Consider the following 23787-nt stretch of genomic DNA (forward strand, 5'->3'; position numbering starts at 1 on the left):
CTCTCTCTCTCTGCCTGCCTCTCTGCCTACTTGCGATCTCTGTCTGTCAAATAAATAAATAAAATCTTAAAAAAATAAAAAGGATAAATACTACATGATGGCATTTATATGAAATGTCCAGAATGGGCCAATTTATAGAAGCACAAAATGGATTAGTGATAGCCTAGGTCTGGAAGGAATGGAAGGTTTCTGTTACTGGGCACATGTGGTAATGAATTGCACAATTTAATGTAGCAGTGATTGCACAACTCTAGGAACATACTAAAAACCATGGTTTTGTGCGCTTCAAATGGTTGAATTATATGGTATGTGAACTATATCCCAATAAAGTAGTTTTTTAAAAAAAAGCAAAAGGATGGAAAACATATATACTCTGCTAACAGTAATTACTGTAGCTACTCCAGCTTTCATGTCATTAATAAGAATATTACCACTGATAAAGAAGATCATTTCCCAGTCACAGGGCATAAAATCCTATATAGAAAAAGAAATTTCTAATCAAGACATTTCAACATAATTGATAGAACGAGTAAGCAGAAAAAATCAGTAAGAATATTCAAGATGTGAACAACCAAATTGGCTAACTTAACATTTATAGAACACTCCAACAGCATCAGTTGGAACATTTACCAAGACAGACCACACTGAGGACCATAAAACAAGTCTTGGTAAATTTTAAAGGATTCAAATAATGTATTTTCTTTTACCACAACAGAATCAAATCAGATATCAGTAACAGAGATACCTGGAAAACCCCTAAATTTATGCAAACTAAATTGCATACTTCTATTAGTCAAAAAAGAAATTAGAAAGTATTTTGAACTAAATGAAAATGAAAACTTGACATACCCAAATTTGTGGGATGCAACAAAAGCAATGTTAAGAGAGGGAAATTTATAGCACCAAAATACTTACTTGAGAACAAAAGAAAGGTCCCAAAGTAGTCACCTAAGATTTTACCCTAAACAACTAGAAAAAAGCAGGAATCTGTAAAACAGCTTAAGATACAGAAAATTAAGGCCATGAAAAACCAGGGGTTTTTTTTTAGAAGGTTTTAAAAGATTGATTCATTTATTAATCCTGATTAGTCTGTGCAGAAATGTATCAACAAGATCAGAAATTAGAGCAATCAGTACAGGTCCTACAGATATTAAGAATATATAATAAAGGTTAAACAACTTTTTGCCAATAAAAGTAATAATGCAGATGAAATGGATCAATTCCTTGAAAGACATACACTTCTAAAACATGCTGAACAAGCAGTCTCAGTGACCCTGTATCAAGCAAACTGAATTTATAATTTAAAAACATCCTTTCAAAGAAAACTATAGGCCCAGATGGCTTCAGTGGTAAATTCTACCAAATACTTAAGATACAGTTGCCCCTTGAACAGCACGGGGGTTAGGACACCATACCCCATGCAGTCGAACATCTGTGTATAACTTTGGACTTCCCCAAAACTTAACTATTAATAGCCTACCATTGACTGGAAACCTTACTGAAAACAAAAACCGCTAACACATATTTTGTATATATAGTACATACTATAAAGTAAATGAAAATACTGAAATCATCAAAAAAAATCCAAGTATAAGTGGACCCATTCAGGTCAAACACGTGTTGTTCAACAGTCAACTGTAATGCCAGTTCCATCCAAACTCTTCTAAAAAGTGAAGGTGATAAATCATCTCAGTAGTTGAAGAAAAAGACATTTGACAGAATGCAACATTCATGATAAACCTCTCAGGAGACTTGATCAATCGGATCAAGACTGCATACCAAAAACATCTGCAGCTACCATCACACTAAGAGAGAAGGCATCCACAGTCTTCCACTGTGAAGATCGGGAACAAGGCAAGGATATCTGCTCTCACCACTCCTATTCAACATAACTGTAGGCCCTCACATATGTAATAAGGCAAGATAAGGCATACAGACTGAAAAGGAAGAAATAAAATCCTCTCCATTCACAATGATTTTCTATACAGAAAGATGAAGATCTAAAAAATGCCAGTGGAATAAGATTAGCAAGGTTATAGGACTAATATATAAAAATTAACTTTATTTCTATATACTAGCAACAAGTAATGAGAAGTAAAAATTTTCTAAAGCACCATAACACTAAATACTTGGGAGGGGGGGAGGTGCCTGACTGGCTCAGTCAGTAAGCACCCAGCTCTTGATCTCAGCTCAGGTCTTGATCTCAGGGTTTTGAGTTCAAGCCCCAAACTGGACAAACAAAAAACAACACCACAACTTAGGGATAAGTTTTGACAAAAGATGTAAAAGACTCCTATATCCTGAGATCTGTAGAACACTGGTGAAGGAACGACTGAAAGTGGAGAAATTCCATGTTCATGAATTGGATGACATTTTCACGATGTCCGTTTTCTTCCACTTGGTCTATAAATTCAATCCAGTTCCTGACAAAATCCCAGCAGAATTATTTGTGCAAGTTAAACTGGTTCCAAAATGTATATGAAAACCCAAAAGAACTAGGTTAAACAGTTCTGAAAAAGGTGGAAGACCCACACTGATTTCAAGACTTAACCATGAAGCTATGGTAATCAAGACAATGTGGTATTGGTGAAAGGACATACAGATTGATAGACTAGAATAAAATCCAGAAATAGACTACATATCCATGGCCAACGGATCGTCAGCCAAGGTACAAAAGTAATTTAGTTGTTCAGCAGATGGTGCTGAACAACTTGATAACCATATACAAATAGTAAACTTGTACCCATACTCTGCACCACATAAAAAATGAATCAAAATGAACCATGGACCTAAGTGTAAAACTTACAAAACTTCTAGGAGAAACCACAGGGGAACAAATGTTTGTGAACATGGTTTACACAAAGACGACTTAGGTAACAGAATCAAAAGCGCAATCCATAAAAGACTGATAAATCAGACTTCATCAAAATTAAGAATTCCTGCTCTTTAAAAAATAAGCCGCAAACTGGGAGAAAAGTTCAAACCTCTTACCTGATGAAGGATTTAATTCTGTAACATATAAAGGATTGTCAAAACGCAAAAGGAAAACCAACCAACCAGATTTAAAACTATGCAGAAGATTCAAACACGCTTTATCCATTACGTGCCTGTTGGGACGGCTAAAACCAGAAAATGTTAGTAATTCTGGTGATGATATTGGAGCACTGGGAACTTTTATGTATTCCTGGTGAGAATTCAGAATGATCCAGCATAGCTCTAATACCTGGAAAACAGTTCGGCATTTTCTTACAAACATGCGCTTACAATATAACCGGTAATTTCACTTCTAGGTGTTCACCCAAGGTTCATTACAAAAACACGTACATGAACATTTAAAACTACTCCTAATTGCCAAAAAGTGGGAAACAACCCACATGTCCTCCAGCTGGCCAGTGGATAAGCAGACCTGTGGTATGCCTGAGTCATGGCCAACTACTTTGCTGTAAAAGGGACTACTGATACACCCGGCAACACGGATGAGCCTTTGTCAAATGTGTTGGTGCTTAAGTGAAACACCCTGGATTCGGTAGGCCAATTACTATAGGGTTTCATTTCTGTGAGAGTCTGGAAAAGGCAAACTATAGGGACAGGGAACACATTATCAGTGCTTGCTGGCAGGGGGCCCCCGAGCTGTGTCCCTTAACTAGCAATGTGGGAATTTGGCGGGGGAACGAAGAAACTTCTTTATTGTGGTACTTACAGGGCTGTGTTTATCAAAACATGTACCACTATACACTTTTAAGGGTGTTTTACTGTAGGTAAACCTTTAAAAAATGACATTTTGTGTAAAAAAAGTTAGACTAAATATATAAATCAGCGGCTTTCAATCTTACCTATCACCACCTGGGAAGGTTTCAAAAAAAATCTTGCAGAGAATTGGGAGTTTCTCCAATAAATAACAAAATTAGACCGCTGAAGTAACATTTGTCATTATGACTGAATAGATGATAGCTGAGATCGGAAGTACCTCGGGTCTAGAACCACTTACACCACCAGAAGAAAAGAATTCTAAAATACCACACAAGGTAATTAACATGATTGGGGACCATTAGTTAACATTTATCAGGGCAGTTCGGCATATTGGTACAGTCAAGTATTAGAACGTTGCTTGTAGTATTAAACAAGTGGGAGGAAATCATACATCAATCGGGGATTGAACGATGACAGCACACGGCAGCTAAAGAGATGTGCGTATTTCTGATACGGGAAGATCTAAGATGCAGTGTTGACTGAGCAACTGTTCCAAACAACACATAGATATGCCATTTCAGTTTTTTTTTTAAGTTGGCTCCACATCTAGCAAGGAGCCAAACGTGGCACTTGAACTCATGACCCCAAGGTGAAGACCTGAACTGAGATCAAGAGTCAGATGCTTAACCAACTGAGCTATCCAGGCGCCCCTGCCATTTCAATTTTTTTTTAAACCCCACTTAATAGAAAGTATTACATTTCTAGTGAGTGCATTCGTAGATAGAAAGCAGAGGCTGTACAGTAGCCTGATCAGTCCAGGGAATGAAAAGTAACAGATGTCCCAGGAATTGGGTGAGGACAAGAAGTCTCAGCATATTCGGTATGAGCTTTTGGGGGGAATAAGAATTTGTATTTTAAATATGTACATGTGCAAATTGTGTAAGATACTATGAATTGTATATAAATTTATGTAACACATTAATGTACTATATATATATGGCATAAATGTGCTGTGTATATTGTTATATAGTTATATACTGTATATTTCATATGATATGTATACATTATATGCACTTAACAATTTAAGGAACAGTCAAGTGAATATGAGACTAGAGTTTAGGAATGCAAGAGGGTAGAAGAGAAAGTCAAAGGAAAGCTTCCTGAGAGTGGTTGAGATTTGGGAAGGTGCATATGCTAGTAATAAAGAATACTGGTGATTTTATTTAAAACCTCAGAAAAATTATTTTAAAATAAAGAATAAAATATGAATAAAATAGGCCTAGGATTAGCTTTAAGACAGTCTGGTGAATGGGAAAGGAATGAGGGTACAGATCAAGCATGACTGGCCAAAACTGGCGCAATGGGGTGATCGCTAGGGGAGGGGTCATTACCCTCTTCTCCCTGCTTTCCTGTTTGAGAGCTCCTGTAATAAGCACAGGTGAATGTGGTGAGTATATTTTCCCTAAAGAAACATGGAGAGTGAAGCAGCATGTGAAAAAAAAAAAAATGTGACCAACAAACTACCAGAAAATCACGTGGCAACTGACTTTTGGGGCGTTGGAGAAACTTAGTGCTGAAGGCTTTATATATGCGTCCAATCTTGCTGGCATCCTGACAGTTCTTCCTCAATCAGGGTTCCTCACATTAACCACAAAAGACAAATGTGTCAAATTTTTCTCAATTCTCCATATTGAATTGAGATGAAAAAATTGAGATGAAAAAATAACTAGTACCTTCTAGATCATACTAATAAGTTACTTATAATGGATACTTTAGGGAATTAAGGTTTACTTGTCCTGTGAAATTCCGGTTTGGAACCACTGCTAAAAAAATGAGTAACACTAGACTGAAAAGGGCATAATACTGTGTAAAAGCACACTATTTTTTAAAAAAGAAAAATGGAGTCATACAGAATTGACTAAGTATGGCACAGCAAGGTGATGCTCCGTAACTATTGTAAAACAACAAAATCACAGATTCGTGAATTCTTATTTTTGGAAAAGTGTACATCAGAATCACCCCTGGAGCTTGTTAAAAAATAGAAGTACTGGGGCGCTGGGTGGCTCAGTGGGTTAAGCCTCTGCCTTCAGCTCAGGTCATGATCTCAGGGTCCTGGGATCGAGTCCCGCGTCGGGCTCTCTGCTCGGCAGGGAGCCTGCTTCCTCCTCTCTCTCTCTCTGCCTGCCTCTCTGCCTACTTGTGATCTCTGTCAAATAAATAAATAAAATCTTTAAAAAAAAAAATAGAAATACTCTGCCCTCCCACCCAGACAGTCATCAGTCAGCCAGCTGAGAAGTGAAATCGGAAAGGTATATAATTCAGTAGTTACTTTCTTTATAAAGATGTTCAAACTCTTTAACCCACTGAGCCACCCAGGCTCCCCAAGATGTTCGAACTCTTGAAGTTAAACTCTTAACTCATTGGAGGTTCTTTGACTAATCACTGAACTCTACCCATGCGCATTTTAAACTTTTTGTATGTTTTTCCCCCCACTCTAGAGACTGAGAGAAATTAACAGTATGATACGGACAGGAGAAACTCCAACCAAAAAGAGAGGGATTCTTTTGGAAGATGGAAGTGAATCACCTGCAAAAAGAATTTGCCCAGAAAATCATTCTGCCTTATTACGTCGTCTCCAAGATGTAGCTAATGACCGAGGTTCTCACTGAGGTTAGTCGGTTGTACTGAAACGGTCTTTTCACAAGCTGTTGACAGCACCGGTTAATGCATGCTAGATTATGGGGCTCGTTTCCTAATCTTCCAGTATCCTTAGGATATCTCTACTCAGCCCAACTGCCTTTTTCCTATCACTCAGTGCTTGCCATCAAGGCTGCTTAGAATCCAAGCAGGATTTTTTTTTTTTTTTAACTCTTCAGCAGTGCTTTTGCAAGTATTACAGGGAACAGAGCGTGCTCAAATGTGTGTGTAAGAGGTCTCTGTTGACGTGCTCTGGCAGAGGGACTGGCTGTCAGTCCATTCCTGCCTGTTTTGTGGTCAGCTTCTGGCCCTCATGAAAAGCAAAACAAAAACTTAAGAGGTGTTCATCCCAAAACGCTTGGTAGGAGTTAGGAGGATTTTGCGTTCCTGAAACAGAACAAGGGAGAGAGCCCAGATTTGGAGCTCCCAGATTATCCCAAGTCTCCCATTCCCTTTGTGTAATTCTTCCCTCTCCCCGTTAGGTGTGGTACAGTGTGGTAAGTGCTGGATTGTTTGGTGTGCAATGTGTGAGTGAACTTGTATAAGAAGTGGCACTTTAGGGCTGTAAAAAGCATGATTTTGTAACCCAGATTTTGCTGTATATTTGCGATGGCACTTTCTACAATGTGAACTTCATGGAGTACAAAACTTCCAGGCTAAACATGCAATATCATCTTTGATGCTTTTGTACTTTTTTTAAACTGTTCAAGCCCCAGTAGCCACCTTTGGGCATGTGTTTTAAATTCTCCAGGTTTTTGTTAATAGGGATCAGCTGGCTAAGTAAAGATTTTAAATCAAGTTGAATTAAGGCAATATGATGACCTCTTCTTTAGGAGGTAGTTATCTGAAAGACACGTGTCTATTAAGGTGATAAATTTAAGATATCTTTGGGTGTGTTCCTGGCAGTTTAAAAAATAGATTGGAGAATTTAGGTTTTTATTAGTACCTAGTACCATTTATAAAAATTAGAAATGTTATTTAACAGCTATTGAATTATCTATATATACCTTTATTAATCACTATTGTTCCAGCAGTTTTAAAGTTGAACGAATAATCTTATTAGGGAGAAAATTCAATTGTAAATTGAATCAGTATAAACCAAGTTACTGGGTAACTTCATATTGCTCTGAAAGAAATATGGAACTTACACTGTTCAGTTAGAATAGTGGTGCAAAAATATTTATAAAACCTCTTAAGATACTTACTGCTACTGTAATTTTATATGAAAATAAGTGTATTTTTCAATAAAGCATTTATAAGTTAATCTTTGTTTAGTTATATTGAGAAAGGGCTATTTAGTTTCCTGCATAAATGACAAAGAACAATCATTTATTGGTTTATTTTGTTTCTACAAAACACATTAGTCATTCATCATTTAAATATCTGACTTCATTAGAAACCATTTTAACACTTTCTCCCTCCTGCCATAAAAATACAGTAAGTAATTTCCTTTAAAAAAAAAAGAAAAAAAACCCTCAGCTATGAACAAGTGTTCTGGTTTCCTCTCACTCACCTAATGTGTACCTCAGTGATTGACGGGAGTCTGTAAAGCAGTAAGACAGCAGACTGAGGACTGAGGTTCGGATGATCTTCCACTTCCAAGTGCTCATCAGCTACGGAACCTGTTCTCTCTACCTCTCTTCTCGCCCTGACATTATATACAACTGAAACCACGCGTGTCAGAGTCACGAGAGTGCCGAACTCTGCTACTCTATTAGTTTAAATGAATGTAACTTACCTTTAGCGTTATATTCAGAAAAATACTTAAGCCTCGAGGTCTCCAATAATTTGGAGTACTCAACTAGATAACCACCCTAAAGACACTTCTGACAGAAGTAATGCATTACTTAGAGAGAGGTTTCCAAAACTTGCTGTTAGAACCCACACACACACGGACACACTGATACCAGTCCTCGTTCGCACAGTTTTACTCTTCCGGCAGTCCTTTGCCATCGGTCAGCTCTAACTAGGCCCGAGTCCGGCAGGAAAGTGCACGGTGCACCAGATTCACCAGCGCTTAAGTTGCTACTGTTTTCTCTTCTTTACTGAAAGGTTGTACCGAACCAGGCTTTACCCATGACAGGCCGGCAACATGAACACTTTTATTGTGCTGTTCTTCAGGCTTCTTCTAGGCATAATAAAAAACAGACATTAGACATAGGACTGATGGAGATGTTGGCCCTGTAAAACTCATTTCCCAGAAAGTTATTTGTACATAATGAGTAATCTCCAACGAAGACATTTCAGAAAGGAAACCGTTAACGATTTCAAAACTGGTTATGTACTCACCTTCTGAGTCAGCATCTTTTCTCTGGCTTCATCATGTACAGAAGGATTCCATGGAGAAAAGCTTTAGGAAGAGAGAAATATTTAAAAACTGCTTTGGCTTACTAAATTTGTAGAATATCCATTTATTCCCTTAACAAAACTTAACAAGGAGCAATAACCAGTTGTCGACATGTAAGTTTTAGATGTGACTCCAGATGATGCTCATAGGCTAACCAACCCTTGGAAAGCACTTATACGTGTCACGTCAGCTCATTTCAGCTTCACAACCATCCCTGAAGTATTCTTATTTACAGATGACGAAAGTGTGGCAGTCAAATTAAGTCCCTGCTCTGAGTCATAAAGTCAGTAAGCGCAAAGTCCAGCCAGTCTGTCCGCAGAGGCCAGGCCTCTCACCCACTGTACCACCAGCCTTCCAGCAGTGCGTGTTGCCAGAGAGCTAAATCACCAATTCCTCAGGTCTCCGTAATCCTTCGGATGTTTCTGAGATTAAATATCACAGTGATACGGGAACGCGCTATTCACACTGTTCGGTTTCCCCTCCTTTCCCCAAATCTGAACATTAGTGGGGGATGCGGCAGTTTAAGAGGGGCTCCAGCTAAAACTGTCAGCTCAAAAGAAAAGTCTGGACATTTGAACGTGCACGTGACAAGGATCCTTAGGAAATCAAAGTCACTAAATAGCTTGCTACTGGCACAATATGCCAGTCAACGTAAAGCTTGCTTTTTTTTTTTAAAGATTTTATTTATTATTTGACAGAGAGAGAGACAGCAAGAGAGGGAATGCACACAGGGGAAGTGGGAGAGGGAGAAGCAGGCTTCCCGCCAGCAGGGAAGCGAGATCGAAACGGGACTTGATCCCAGGACTCTGGGACCTGAGCCGAAGGCAGACGCTTAACTACTGAGCCACCCGGGGGCCCCGACGTAAAGCTTTCTGTTTCAGGGATACCTAAGAGGTATCAGAAGGCGAGCCGCCAACAAATTATACAAGTTGTAGGCTAACAGATGATACACTCTCCTTTTAAATCCCCATTCTAAGACCACCTGAAACGTGGAAGTACCGGCTGGCAGAGAGCAGTTTATCTAGATCGTGGGCCACTTACCTAATTGCGTAGGGGTCTTCTATCTTAGGTTGGTCAAACAAACGAGCCGTGCACATCTTAACACTGTCCACCACTTTGCTTTTAAAAAGCTGAACATCTTTTTCATACCTGTATTAGAAGTTTAATTCAAAAAGTTACCACGTAATCTACTTAGCTGCACTGTCAAATGTATGTAAAAGGACAAAGCAAAGTAACATACAGCACTGCAGCCTCTGGGTTTAGGGGGCTTGATGTATCAATCTTGTAGAAAACTCTCCTTGCGTACATTAAAACTTGCCAAATGTGATTATGGTTCCGCCTAAAGAGAAACACGTAGGATCACTGAAGTATCGTCCTGCTGACGTAGGTCACCAAAGTAAACCTCATGCACTAACCTCCATTTTGCAAATGCTCTCTTGACATCCAGTTCCCCTGAGGTGGGGTCGACTAGCGGGTGAAAGACGGGAATATCGAACACCAAGCGCTGTATTTAAAGAGAGAGACGTGTCCTTTAGTGGAAGCAAGGAGCTTACTGGACCCATAGAGAGAGGTGTAAGGGGAGCTTCAGGACAAGGCAGTCATGGTGTTTTAAGTCAAAGAGCTGCCTCAAGAGGGAGACTTAACTACTTCCACCATCTTCCCATAAAACTCAATTTTGCAACCGGGGGGCAGGCACCCTCTGCTCTGCTGTAGCACAGCACTGCCGCGTGCACAGCCAGCCTCCCTCGCACGCCCTGAGCAGAGAAACAAGGGACACTAAGGGCAGAGGCTGGCGTGGCAAAAGACGCAAAAAAGCACAAAAATCCCCTCCAAAGACGACTGCATAGACAAAACATTTTGGGAAACTGAAATCGTAAAATGAGCTCAGGAAAAGAACCAAGGAATCTTTCAAGCCCCTTAGGCCCTCCTCGGACCCAGCAAAGGCAGGCAGACTTGACTCCTTACTTACGGGGCAGTCACCATCCGGGTAGTTATCAGGGATGTAAACTGTAAACTTAAACACGCCGTCTTGATACAGTCCGTGTCGTATGAATATTACTCCAAACCACACTGGGGGGAGAAATAAAAAACAGTTAAGACCCAAGTTTGTGTCAGAGGAACCAAATAGGCTATAAATTAAGAACAAATCCTCCTTACTTAACGCAGAGCGGTAAGACGGCTGCACGTAGACCCCCGGTAGCTTCTGCTTCACGACCAAGGTACTGAAACAGGAGAAGAATAAAATTGTATGATAGAAATGACACGTACAGACCAAACAACCCTACATTCACTTTCCGAGACAAGCACTGGTCCGCTGACGGGCGGCCAGCAGCTAACACACAAGCCAAGTCCTCACCATCTCACCCGGCCCGGGCTCGGCCCCGTGTCCCAGCTTCCCAGATCAAGCTCACGGAGAAACCGGAGCCAGAGCCGGCCCCAGACGAAGAAATTTAAGCGAAGCAGGGGTACACAAAGAATTGAGGTTTCTTCCCAGAAATCAACTTTCCCAAAACATCACCTTGGAAACCAACCAGTAGGTAATTCTGAACAATGCAAACTGATGTAAATTCTGGACATCAAATTTTAGGGAAAAGATGTACAACTTTTGCTTTTGTGACTACGGACAATAGATTTCACCCACACACGTTCCAAAGCCTTTTTTGGTAATAAGCACGATTTTAGGTAATAAGCATAAAAATTCTCCACAACCGCCATCACTTAGGTGTCATCTCAACCGCGAACACCAGTCCACGGGGCAGAGGGCTGCGCAGCCTCGCGGCGTTCTTGGCGAAGGCAGGCATGTGCGTGAGGCGCTCCCCACCCTGCTCTCCCTCGCAAGCACCCCCTCCGCAATCCAGGTGCCTGTACTCTGTGGGCCCCACAGCAAGGGAGGACAAGGGCACTGACAGAGGTGATACGGGATCTCTGAGACCTTGTCACCGTGCACCTAAAGGCATAAGGCTGAGCTCAAACCTGGAACAGTGCTGACTTCGGGCCTTAAAACACGTTTAACCTGCCAAGCCTGGATTTTATTGAGAAACAACGTGTTGAACCTCAGTTGTCTGTCTGTATTACCTACTTACCACCACACTTACTTGCAGTCCTTTGCCTAAAGCTCGGCACGTCAGCACGCGCGGCTGGCAGACGCAGCTGCTACAGGGAGGCCGTCTGGTGTTCTAACACAGACAGCAGATCTGGGCCACCGCAGACGCCTATCCGGCCCGCGGCCCAGCCTCAAACACAAGGCCTCCATTATAAAGCCAAAGGGACCACTGTCACCAAACCACACCCCGCCAGCAGCGCTGGGGCCTCAGACCCTCTAACCGGCACGACACGAGTACAGTACGGGAACGCCTGAGGATGCGGCACCATGACACAGCTGAAGAATTCCTCCTCCACACTTCGGCCCCGGGAACACGTGCTCAAACCCGAGCCTGCCGGCCCCCCAAGGTCAGTGTGACCAGCACTCTGGGCGGCACCTCCTCGCCTCCCGCTATGGATGCTGCGACTTCAGTCTGACCTTCAGCTTCTGAGACTAGTGCGGTTCTCACCTGCACAGAGCCTGAACCTTTGTGACTTCCCTGTCACTGCCTACCGCTGCCTCTGTGGGAGTCCAGTCCCCTGTGTAATGACAGGCCCTCAAATACACGAAGGCAGCTCTGATAAGTACTTCCTACGTGGTCTCTTCTCCAAGTTGGCAGTTCTAGTTCCTTCCATTGTTGGCTCCTAAGGTCAGGCTTCCTGACCTCTGCCTACTGGGAGCCTCTCCTCAGTGTGTCAGGATGCCTCTTACGAGGTGGTCACCACAGTGGAGCACAAACTCCAGCTGGGTCTGACCCAAGAACAGATTCCTGCGTCCCACCGTCCCGTTCTCCACAACCAGCTCCTCAGGAGGGGACTTCCTCACTTCCTGTCAAGGCACACCAAAATTAAGTTACTCAGTTCCTGACCTACTTTAAGTGCTCAGAGGGTCTTCTCTTGCTCTCCAAAACAGACGTGAAAATGCAAACCCACGTTTGCCTTTCAATCTTATTTACCGGATATCGGAGGGGGATGCACCTGAGCTTTAAGACTGAATGACGCAGGCGTGTACGAAGCGCACCGGAATAACTTCACTTTTCACCTTCAAAGGTCAGTCAGAATCTAACCAGACCGCTTCAGCACTTACAATTCTGCAAGAAGAGAGTATTCCAAGTAGAAGGGTCCGTAAGAAGCATGTGTGCCATTTGTTGACTGTGCAGCTGGGGCGGGGGATGTAGGCTTAGTTATGGGCAAAGCGTTTTTGGGAATACAAGGCAGCTGTTTCTTCGGAGCGGCACGTGGAGGGCTGGTTATCACGTCCCCTGTTAATGCCTTCTCCTCACCGTCAGATCGCTGTTCGAGATGAAGTGGTGAGAACATCTGTTAGCATGAGTCTTAAATCACGAGGGTACCTATGATACACTCTTATCCTTGACCTGAAAGCTGGAATGACTCTTTCACAAGGACGTTCTAGCATCACAATGGAAGTCCTCTGAGTAGGCAGCCCGTTAGAAAGAGAGCAAAGCTGAAGGCAGACTAAAGCAACAGGAAAAAAAAAATTTGAAAGCTACATCTGAGAAAAACAACGCCAGTATTTACAGGATGTATACGAAACAGACGAAGAAACGGTTTCTTCTGGTGACCCCAAAAAGAGGGCAAGGGGTTACTTAGCAACTAGACAACTGTAAGAGAAGAGGCCCTTGGCTCTTAGGTGCTGTAGAAGGTCAGGTGCGAAGCAGCACAAAGCAAACAGTAGAGGTGACTGAAGCCGTAGTCACACCACCTGGCGTGAGCACCTCGAGAGCTTAGAAACAGCGAAAGGAGTGATGCTCTCCCTTGTGCTGCTCTGATTCTGATCTTGTCCCTGATGGAGATGATCCCCATCTGTACTCTGCCCAGCACAGTCAGCCTAAGTCAAAGACAAAGGTCTACATGAGTCAGAGACGAAACCACCATCTCATGGGCACTTCCTGGGCTCAAGTAGAGCCAAAGGCTGTTTAAATTACCTGCATTAAAAATGGGTATCACGTACATAGGAAAAAAGAGGATTCCTGGCGGTGGTCTCTTAGAGGTGGAGTTACAGATTATATTCATTCTCTGTTTGTCTGCATTTTTAAAGTTTTGTTAAAATGTTACTGGTTTTGAGATTTAAAAATAAGACCTTTTGTTTGGAGAAAATAAACCTATACCCTCAAGTCTGAGCTGACCATATTGGACTGGTCTTTCTCAAAGCTTCTCTGACTGTGGAATCTTGCAAATTAGTAGAAAGACTACTATAATAACGTGTCACAAATTTCATCCTGTGTAAATATACCCTAAAAAATAATCTTAGAATTGTGATTACCAGGATGATTTTCCATTTGAGATGCCATCCAACTCTCAGAAGTTAACTTTAATCAGCAAAATAAATTATTTCTCAAAAGTAAAACCTACGGGTGCCTGGCTGGCTCTGTTGGAAAAGCATATGACTCTTGATCTCAGGGTTGTGAATTCAGGCCCCATGCTGGGTATAGAAATTACTACAAAAAATAAATAAATAAAACAAAACAAAACAAAACAAAACAAAATAAGCAAAGCCAGGTAATTTTGTTAAGATTATAGGCAACTTTAGTATGAATTATTCTTGACCTCTACTTTGACTCAAATGGGTTTCCTCGTTAAATTTATTAACTATACCTACTTTGCGGACAGAGCTTGCAGACATACTCCAGAAAGGGTTCATAACGTGGACTCCAAACAAAGAAATTCAGTGGTCTGTGTCATCAAACTTCCCCGTCCTCAGAAGTCGCTTTACCTAAAAATGAGATGGGAAAACACAGAAACATACCAACACCAACAGTTAAGATTTCCAAAACAGTTAAATACTAAATTTGACACTCTAAATAAAAATTCAACATAACGTTCTAGAATATATAGTTATAAAAATTAGGGGAAGAGAGTATTCAGAAAGTTTCCTTCAGCAAACCCCTCCTTCTTCTGAATCCAGTTTCTTTCCCACCTTTAAATGCCTACGAGAATCTTTGTAATGAGCCCTTGGCCAGGATTCAGAATATTCAGCGACACAGTTCAGCTTCGGTGCTAGAACCAGAAGACATGGATGGACTACAACAGTTGCTACTAGCATACAAAGGCATTCGATTATAGGGACAGGCAGGGGCAGGGATCACTGAACCCACATACACAAAAGGTCTGTCACTGTTCAGAGTTATGGTAACTAAAGAGCCAAGGGGCTTATTTGTGTCTTAGAGTTGTTTTAAGTACAAAATTATTATTCCCCGCAAAACCAGTAGCCAGAGACATAACAGAGAGAAGGTAGAGCAGGTAAGAGAGAGAGGATAACTGGGTTCTGGCAGAATCATCCCCGAGAAACGGTCTTTTTCTGTGCTTAATGTGTGGAAACTACAGGATCAGATGCTGAAGGAATGGCCAAGCAGTACATACGAATGTGAGAGAGGAGTGCAGAGACATTTCACAAATAAATCTCCCAGCAAAGCTTCAAGTACTGGACAAGAAAGTATGCCTCAAAGGTCACAGAGTCAGTAGGTCATTTGCTAAAAATACAGAGGAAGAGGCAGAGGAAAAGCAGCAAGTCAAGCTGTAGGAAAAACTTCTCCGCTCTGATGATTTTCTCCAAGCTCGGTTATGTGGAAAGCAGAGCTCCTTCTCTGAATTCCTACTTGCACCAAATGAAAAGGCTGAAGGTTAAAAGGGTCAAAACTTAGCAACATTCTGCTAAATTCATAAGAAGCATATCATGAGAAAAACCTGTACCAAATGTCCCCGACAGCAAAAATTTGTTTTATGACAAGCCTATGATATCCACAGGTGGGTACCAAGTGTCCATACCTCAGCGGTGCCAATTACTGCTGTTTTCCTTGCCATGACATAATGCCACCCAGTAATTAAATCAAAGGAATGAGGCTCCTGGTTCTTCCACTACCCTGTTGACTTACACCCACTATAGAGCAACTTTTTCCAGAGAGCTCTCCACACACCTGCCTTTAAAGGTGACTAGGGCACAGAAGAGAACGGTTGGGACATCAAAACTCTGTGCGGGCATCTTCTCCTTTGGACTAAATGAAATTGTTGGTTTTTCAGATCCAGAGTAATATATGGCACCCTGCTGTGGTCTAGGATACATCTGACTTAACAGAGGATCCTCTCCCCTTGGGACGCAGTGCTCACCACCATGTAAATTTCCTGGAGTGATGCATTCACCTGTATGGTCCCTTCCAAGTCTAACACCTAAAGATTCTAGGACTCTGCCTTTAAGAATCCAAACCTGCCCCCCCCCCAGTTCCTGTTACCTTTAAGCAGAAGGTAGTTTCTACTACTGCCTGTGTTTCCAGTAGCACCAAAATCACCTGAAGATTAACTACTCGGTTTATTAGATGTCCAGTCTACCCAGACAGGGTTCAACATTTTCCAATAGGAGTGACATAGATAGAAGGAAGCCCTAGGGCACAATTGGAGAATCTCTGCTGGTTTGGCCATACAAACCAAACAGGACGGTATTCCTTTACGTCATACAGCTGAGAAATCAGTGTCTTGGACCTGTACGAATGATCTGAACATGGCTTGAGCCAAAACTCAGAAGGGTGCTGCTTTCCTACGTGCCACAGTCCCTAAATAGGCACTAACTTAATACATCACCCGAAAAGCCTTAAATTCCACGTTAAGAGGAGACAAGAGTACGGCACCCAGCAAGGACGAAAAACCTCGGCCCTGGCCGGGATCGCTGCGGACAGCCCGGACCGGCACCCTCGCCCAGGGCGGAAATCCATCTCCACACACACGGAATCCGGACAAACCTGTCTCGGGGTGATGCAAGGCGCGGGCCGTGTCCCAGCTTCGCAGCTAGTTCGAGGCCGGCCCGGGCCCGCAAGCCCCTCCGGTGGGGAGCTGAGGGCCTCCACAGGGCTCGAGGACGACCGCCCCCCCCCCCCCCCCCCACGAGGGCGCGGGCCGGAGGCGGGGAGGGCGGGCCGCGGACGGGGGCGAGCCGGTCGGGCCCGCCTCCCTTCCTCAGGCAGCGGGGCCCAGCACCCGGACAGTCCCCAGCGCCGGCCCGCGGCGCAGCAGGTGCCTGCAAACCCGGACAGGTGCCCGACCCCGCCCCCGTGTCCCAGCGCGGCCGCCGTCGCTACGGAGTCGAGAGCTCCGGGTAGGGCGGACAAATGCCGGGCCGAGGATGCTAGCGGCCCAGGTTTAAGGATTCCACGGGCCTCCCGTCCCTCCCAGCAGTGTACCCTACCTCGGCGTTTTCAACGTAGTGCTCCCGGCAGCTGAGCGCCGTCGCGGCCCCACAGCATCTCTGGCCGCAGCGCCAGCCCGGCCCCTGCCTGCTCCCCGCCCCGCCCTACTCTCGGTGTTGGGCCCCGCCCCCTGCCCCACGCCCCTGGGCCAGGACGCTTCCGCCCAGCCTCCCGGCGCCAAATGGCTGCCATACCAGTCCGTCAAGCACGTTCTTCCGGCGGGGAGAGGGCGGGGGGGGCGTTGGGACGACTGCACTCCACTCTGCCAATCAAATCAGCTCCGCTCGGGTGGGGCAGCACTTGACCCTCCCCTTACGTAACAGCGCCCAGAGTGAACTGTCAGTCACGGAAATCTCAGCCCCGGGGGAGGGACGGGGAAGAAACAAACAAGCACCTGAGCGTAATTGGCTACGACATCCGTCAGTCATCATAGAGGCCCGCCCACAGGCTTGTGCGTGGCCACTGCAGCCATTTAGGGAGGCTGTGACTGCGGATTTTCTGAGTCCCCACCGTGGCAGGGCGAGGGCGGGGCCGGCTTTCCCGAGAGAGAGAGAGACCTGAGGGAGGGCTCGGCCGGCGGTGGGAGCACCCCACTCGGGGGGGGGGGGCGCTACGAGCCCCGAGACCCCCTCATCTCCCCGGAGTGGTGGGAGGGGGGCTCCAGGGTGGCTGACAGGTCAAGGGAACCTACTAGAAGGTTTTACGTAACGTTGAGAAACGCAGTGTTACCGGTCACAGAATGGAGGAGCGCATGGGGGGAGCTCAGCCCTGTCAGCGCTTGGCGGTAGTGCTGCCAGAGGAGCTTGTTAAAAGTGTACCAGTCAGACTGAAGCTACAGAACCCGAATCCAGGGGGGGCGGTGAGCGACCACAGTTACATCTGCCACAAGTTCCTCTGGTGGTTCGGGTGCGCGCCGAAGTCCGGGGACCTCTTCCATGGCAACAGAGCTCCTGGTCCCTGACTCCTAAGTCTTTTGACCCCACAAACCCTCACTCTGATCCAGAACACTTGCACCCCGTCTAACCCTTTACTGCTCAACAGTTTGCCACGGAAGCCCCTCCCGGCTGCAAACAAAATCAAAACTCAGCCGGCCTTCCAAGGCACAGCCCGTGTCGGCCTCCGTCCCACGTTCCCCTCTCATTTCCCGCGTCCGTCTCCAGCCCCATTCCGTGATGGCTGCCCTTTTCTTAGGATGGTGCCCTTTCCATCTGCACCTGACTCAGTGTCTTACAGTCCTCAGAAGAGAAGTCTTCTCCGACCGGTTTGTTCCGTTTGGGGTTGCTTCTGAGATCCTGGTAAAAACGACCTCGAATGGCGGGCAGCCAGACTCTCCTCTTGTTAATCCCCAGGGCTGGTTCCGAAATCCGACTTCCTCCCCTAGCTGAAAACACTCCTGGAGCCGCTTCCTTTTGTCCAGGCTGAATACACTTGGGAGTGTTGTCCTGCTCTTAATATTAGCTTCAGTCAATATGAAAAGGGAGGCAAGCAGGAAATCCTTTCCTCTGGCCACAGGTGGTCTCCCTGGTACCTACATGGCCCAATCCCTCCCGACCTTGTTTGCAGGCTCATTATCCTCTCCCAGACTGATGTTACCCTCCACTCTCTGCTTGGCCAGCTCATTCCTTCCCCCAGGACTCATGTATGTTACTGCAGCCCAGACGCTCCACTGAGCTTCCGTTGCTCACGTCCAATGACCCACAACCGCACTGGATGCCTCAGGCAAGCATCGGTTAGAATCCTTGGGGTGGCACCTGCCAGAAAACCCAGCTCACACTGGCTTCCATAGCAAGGGGCTTTATCTCACAAGGTAGGGCAGGCTCTGGGGGCTGGTACCCTGGGCTTCAGACAGAGGCATACCCAAATGTGACAATGCCTAGCAAAGTGAAAGGATCCTTTTCTTCCAACCTTTTCCAAAGAGCAAGAGTACCTTATCCGGAAGGGGTCCAGAAGAATGCCCGCGTTCCAGTGACCAGAGAAGAGTCACTGGGTCTCCATCCACAACTAAACCAGTCAAGAGCAAGTGGAATGAGACTGCCATGACAGGCCAGAGCTAGTCAAGGTTTACTTGCCCTTTAGGGAGGGTGGTGACATAATCAGATTTGCATTTTGAGAAGGCCACCAGAGTAGGACACCATTTGGGAAGCCATTGCAGTTGCTGAGCAAGAGACAGCTGCACAAAGATAATAGTAGAGAAGGAGAAGGAGATGCATTGGAGAGATATTTAAGAGGTGGAGTGGACAAGCCTGGGCCAGAGATAAGACACGGGGGATAGGGATACGAAGACAAAGGGTATCATGGAGGACACCTAGATTTTTGGCCTGAGCTATGGGGTGGATGGTGAGAACATTCACCAAGATGAGTGACCGTAAGCCATGCTGTTTATGGGAGGGTGGGAAATGGGGGAGAGTTCTGTTTCCGATAGGTAATGTCAGGGGTGTTTCTATGAGTACTGTTATTTGTGTACCTGATATCCACATCCCTCTTCTTCATTGTTGACAGGTCCTCAATGTTTATTGAGGAGTCCAACCCTTCAGTGGTTTCCCATAGCTCTTAGGACAAAACCAGTGGCATGGCTGGGACAGCACCTGTCCAGCTCACTATGCCCCAGACTGTAGTCACTTGCATTCTTTTAATTTCTAAGGTGTGATGCTCTCCCACCGCACCCCACTGAAAAGATGGGGCCTTTGAACTGGTTGTCTCCTTTGCCTGGAACCTTCTTTTTTTCTCCCCTACACAGATCTCAGCTGAAACACCACTTCCTCAGGGAGATTTTCCATTTTGGGGAGAGGACTTATTAGTGTCTGTCTCCCTCACTACACGGGAAGCTCCACGAGGTCGGGACCATGTGCTTCTCCCTTCATGGTCTCCCCGACAGCCAATCCAATGCCTGGATGTAGTAGGTATGCAAGAAGTATTTGACAAGTGAAGGGCAGAAGCAACTAAAGTAAATTTAAAACCTGCATGCTCCCAGCTTTGCATCAAGAAGAGTAGGTCATTATGAAAACAAGGATGATGGACTCCAAGAGAAATGAAGCAGCCTCAAGGCACCATTTTCTTTTCTTTTTTTATAAAGATTTTATTTATTTATTTGACAGACGGAGATCACAGAGAAGCAGGCAGAGAGAGAGGAGGAAGCAGGCTCCCCACTGAGCAGAGAGCCCGATGCGGGGCTTGATCCCAGGATCCCAAGATCATGACCTGAGCCGAAGGCAGAGGCTTTAGCCCACTGAGCCACCCAGGTGCCCCAAGGCACCATTTTCTTAAGAGTGAAATAGATACTCTTCAACATGGTGTTGGGAACACTGGGCTGCGACAAGCAAAAGAATGAAACAGGACCACTTTCTCACACCATATACAAAAATAAACTCAAAATGGATTAAAGATCTAAATGCAAGACCCGAAACTATAAAAGTTCTAGAGAGAGAACAGGTAGTTATTTTTCGGACACCAGCTGTAGCAACATTTTTCCAGATACCTCTCCCAAGGCAAAGGAAACAAAAGCAAAAATAAGCTATTGGGATAACATTAAAATGAAAAGCTTCTGCACAGCCAAGAAAACAGTCAATAAAACTGAAAGGCAACCTGTGGAATGAGAGAAGATATCTGCAAATGACACAGTCAATGATGAACTTCTAAAACTCAACACCCAAAAGCAGATAATCCAATTTAAAAATGGGCAGATGATGTGAACAGGCATTTCTTCAAAGAAGACATCCAGATGGCCAACAGACACTTGAAAAGATGCCCAACATCACTCGTCATCAGGGAGATGCCGATCAGCCACAAGAAGTTACCACCACACATTGGTCAGAACGGCTAACATCAAGAACACAAGAAGCCACAAGTGTTGGCAAGGATGTGGAGAAAACAGAACGCTCTCGCACTGTCGATGGGAATGCGAACTGTTAAAGCCACAGTGGAAAACAGTATAGAGATTTCCTCAAAAAATTAAAAATAGACCTACCCTAAGATCCCAGTAATCACACTACTGGGTATTTCCCCCAAAACAGAAAAGTACTAATTCAAAAGGATACAAGCACCCCTATCTTTATAACAGCATTATTTACAATAGCCAAGTGTCCATCAGTAGATGAATGGATGAAGAATATGTGTGTGTGTGGCTGGGGGGGGGGGTGTTTGCTTGTTTATTTATTTATTGGAATACTACTCAGCCATCAAAAAGAATGAAATCTTGCCATTTGCAACAAGAAGAATGAAGCTGGAGAGTGTAACGCTAAGTGGAACACAGAAAGACAAATACCATATGCTCTCATTCATATATGTGGAATTTCAGAAATAAGCTAAAGTGAAAAAAAAAGAGACAAACAGACTCTTAACTGGAGGGAGGAAACTGATGGCTACCAGAGTGGAGACGGGTATGTGTGGCAGGTGGGGGGTGGATCTGGGTGGAATAGGGAATGGGGAATAAAGAGTGCACTTATCATAATAAAAAAAAAAATAAAGTGAAAATCTTAGTAGCTACATCTATTAGCACTTTAGAATAATACTTAATGTTTTTTCTTATTTGCGTTATAAAGCTTTGGTCTAGTGCCTTTTTATTTATGTGTAAACCAAGGAAACATGAAAACAAAACAGAAAATTCAAATATAGAAGGTACTGAGGGGCGCCCAGGTGGCTCAGTCATTAAGCGTCTGCTTTAGGCTCAAGTCATTGTCCTGGGATCGAGCCCTACGTCAGCAGGAAGCCTGCTTCTCCCTCTCCCACTCCCCCTGCCTGTGTTCCCTCTCTGGCTGTGTCTCTATGAAATAAATAAAAATATTAAAAAAAACACAACAAAAAATTAAAGTATATAAAGTGCTGAGAAAAACCCCACCTGAGTCTAAACCTTACCTATAGAACATTTTCAATTACTTCATTATTCTAAATTTTTAGAACATATCTGGTATTGGTATCAAAAAATAAATTCTTCTTGATGTCAGACCTTTTTATTTTTAGATTTTATTTGAGAAAGAGAGAGAGAGAATGCGAGAGCGCGATCAGCGGGAGAAGCAGACTCCCCGCTGAGCAGGGAGCCGGATGCAGGACTCGATCCTCGGACTCCAGGATCAGGACCTGAGCTTAAGGCAGTTGCTTAACCAACTGAGTCACGCCGGCGCCCTTGATGTCAGACTTTTAAAAAAAGATTTTATTAATTTGAGAAAGAGTGCACGCACAAGCAGGGGGAGGGAGGGAGAGGGAGAAGCTGGCTCCTGCAGGGAGCCTGACATGGGGCTTGATCCCAGGACCCTGGGATCGTGACCTGAGCCAAAGGCAGCTTAACCAACTGAGCCACCCAGGTGCCCCCATTGCTGTTGAACTTAATAATTATGTGGGCTCTACGAGCACTCGGGTCTCCTGCTCATGTTCTAATCAGCAAAATATTCACTGAATCCCTTCTTCCTTTGGTCCCTCAGAAGTTAATTGCACAAAGCTTTTAGGTCACTGATTTACAACTAAAGGAGGGCCTTAACAGAAGGAAGGCCTAAAATGATGTTAGTTGAAATATACACATGCACGCATGACCCAAGATCATTAGTTCAACCCACTTGCCCTTGACTCCTCGGAAAGGTGGGTTCCTATTACATGTGGTAGATGCGTCACTGCCTGCGATTGTTATTCAGGACACTGGAGACATGGGGCGCCTGGGTGGCTCCATGGATTAAAGCCTCTGCGTTGGGCTCAGGTCATGATCCCAGGGTCCTGGGATCGAGCACATTGGGCTCTCTGCTCAGCGGGAGCCTGCTTCCTCCTCTCTCTCTCTCTCTCTCTCTGCCTATTTGTGATCTCTGCCTGTCAAATAAATAAATTTTAAAAAATCTTAAGATATAGGAGATGATTCCCTAGCTATAAACTTTCATAGGTCAGAAAAAAAAATCAACACAGCGAAGCTATGATTTTATGGATAGTAACATTTAGTACGAGGCTGTAGTAGGCTTTTTTTTTTAAGTGAGTGGATTCAAGGAAAACTATCAACAATCCTATAATCAACAATGATCCTTAGAGATGGCAGAAATCATGAATTTTTGACAATGATTGAAGTCTGAGAAACACTGCTGTGGAGGGATGGCGTGGCTTTTGTCCTTTCTGCACCTTCACGGATTGTCACAATTCTTGCCATCACATCACAATTCATGGTTTGGGGTTGTACCATATTTTGTTCCCCTGCCCTAGTCTCCAGAACTTTCTTCCCCGTTAGCTGCTGAGTGGCTGCGTGGACAGATGGGGGGATGACGGCGAGGTAGACAAAGGGATGAGTTTTACAGACAGACTACAAATATTAAAATCAAAAATCAGAATGCCTGACGGACCACTGTGAATATTGATGCTTTAAGGAAAGGCAAGCAACCTACGGCAGCGCACTCACAGCGGGCTGCAGAAGAAGAGATTTCCTTTTATGATCTAGCAGCGATCTGAACATACAGAACACTGTAGACAACCACCCCCTCCTCTCCACGCTTGCTGCCAAGTCCACTGCCAGCCACAAGAACACTCTTCTCTTTGATTGGCGTTATCTTTGCAAAAACACCTCACTCTGTGGTTGCAAAGCATTTGGAAAGATGATAAAGTCTTAACTTCAGCTGGAGTGGCAGATTCCGCCAAAGAAGAGAGAGAGAGAAAGCAATATTCATCCACTGCTCAATAATTCAGGGTCTGCTGGTGGCAGGGCACTCACTGCTCCAGACAAGACCCCCCTTTTTAAAAAAAATTTAATTTTGTAAAATTTTAATTTTTTGACACCTTCCTTTCTTACAGTTGGTGAATGGTGAGTCACAAAGG

At 44.4% G+C, this 23787-nt stretch overlaps 2 protein-coding genes across 7 annotated transcripts in view; one reads left to right on the plus strand and one right to left on the minus strand.

The window, feature by feature from the left end:
• LOC111157436 (RB transcriptional corepressor like 2) overlaps positions 1 to 7651 on the plus strand; it is a 52689-nt gene extending 45038 nt beyond the window's left edge. For 2 of the 4 annotated variants that reach the window (XM_022518834.1, XM_022518832.1), the window contains one exon: positions 6189 to 7651. In XM_022518834.1, coding sequence (XP_022374542.1) covers positions 6189 to 6359 — 171 coding nt within the window. In that variant the 3' untranslated portion in view covers positions 6360 to 7651. The remainder of the gene's footprint in view (positions 1 to 6188) is intronic. The other 2 variants (XM_022518833.1, XM_022518835.1) reach the window with 1 other exon arrangement.
• Positions 7652 to 7711: 60 nt separating this feature from the next.
• Positions 7712 to 17133, minus strand: LOC111157440 (AKT interacting protein). 3 transcript variants are annotated; one of them, XM_022518839.1, is made up of 10 exons: positions 17010 to 17133; positions 14436 to 14549; positions 12903 to 13108; positions 10892 to 10956; positions 10704 to 10804; positions 10150 to 10238; positions 9975 to 10073; positions 9776 to 9883; positions 8677 to 8737; positions 7712 to 8512 (listed from the first exon to the last, which is right to left on the minus strand). In XM_022518839.1, exons 2-10 carry the CDS (start codon positions 14475 to 14477, stop codon positions 8405 to 8407), a joined length of 879 nt encoding a protein of 292 aa, XP_022374547.1. In that variant the 5' UTR covers positions 14478 to 14549; positions 17010 to 17133; the 3' UTR covers positions 7712 to 8404. The 3 variants fall into 3 exon arrangements, with proteins under 3 accessions (XP_022374547.1, XP_022374545.1, XP_022374546.1); XM_022518837.1 differs by having other exon boundaries at positions 7712 to 8515; XM_022518838.1 differs by lacking the exon at positions 17010 to 17133 and adding an exon at positions 16567 to 16623 and having other exon boundaries at positions 7712 to 8515.
• Between the last annotated feature and the right edge of the window lie 6654 nt (positions 17134 to 23787).

The sequence above is a fragment of the Enhydra lutris genome, unplaced genomic scaffold, assembly GCF_002288905.1.
Source record: "Enhydra lutris kenyoni isolate GAN:26980312 unplaced genomic scaffold, ASM228890v2 scaffoldscaffold54, whole genome shotgun sequence".
NCBI classification, from domain to species: domain Eukaryota; kingdom Metazoa; phylum Chordata; class Mammalia; order Carnivora; family Mustelidae; genus Enhydra; species Enhydra lutris.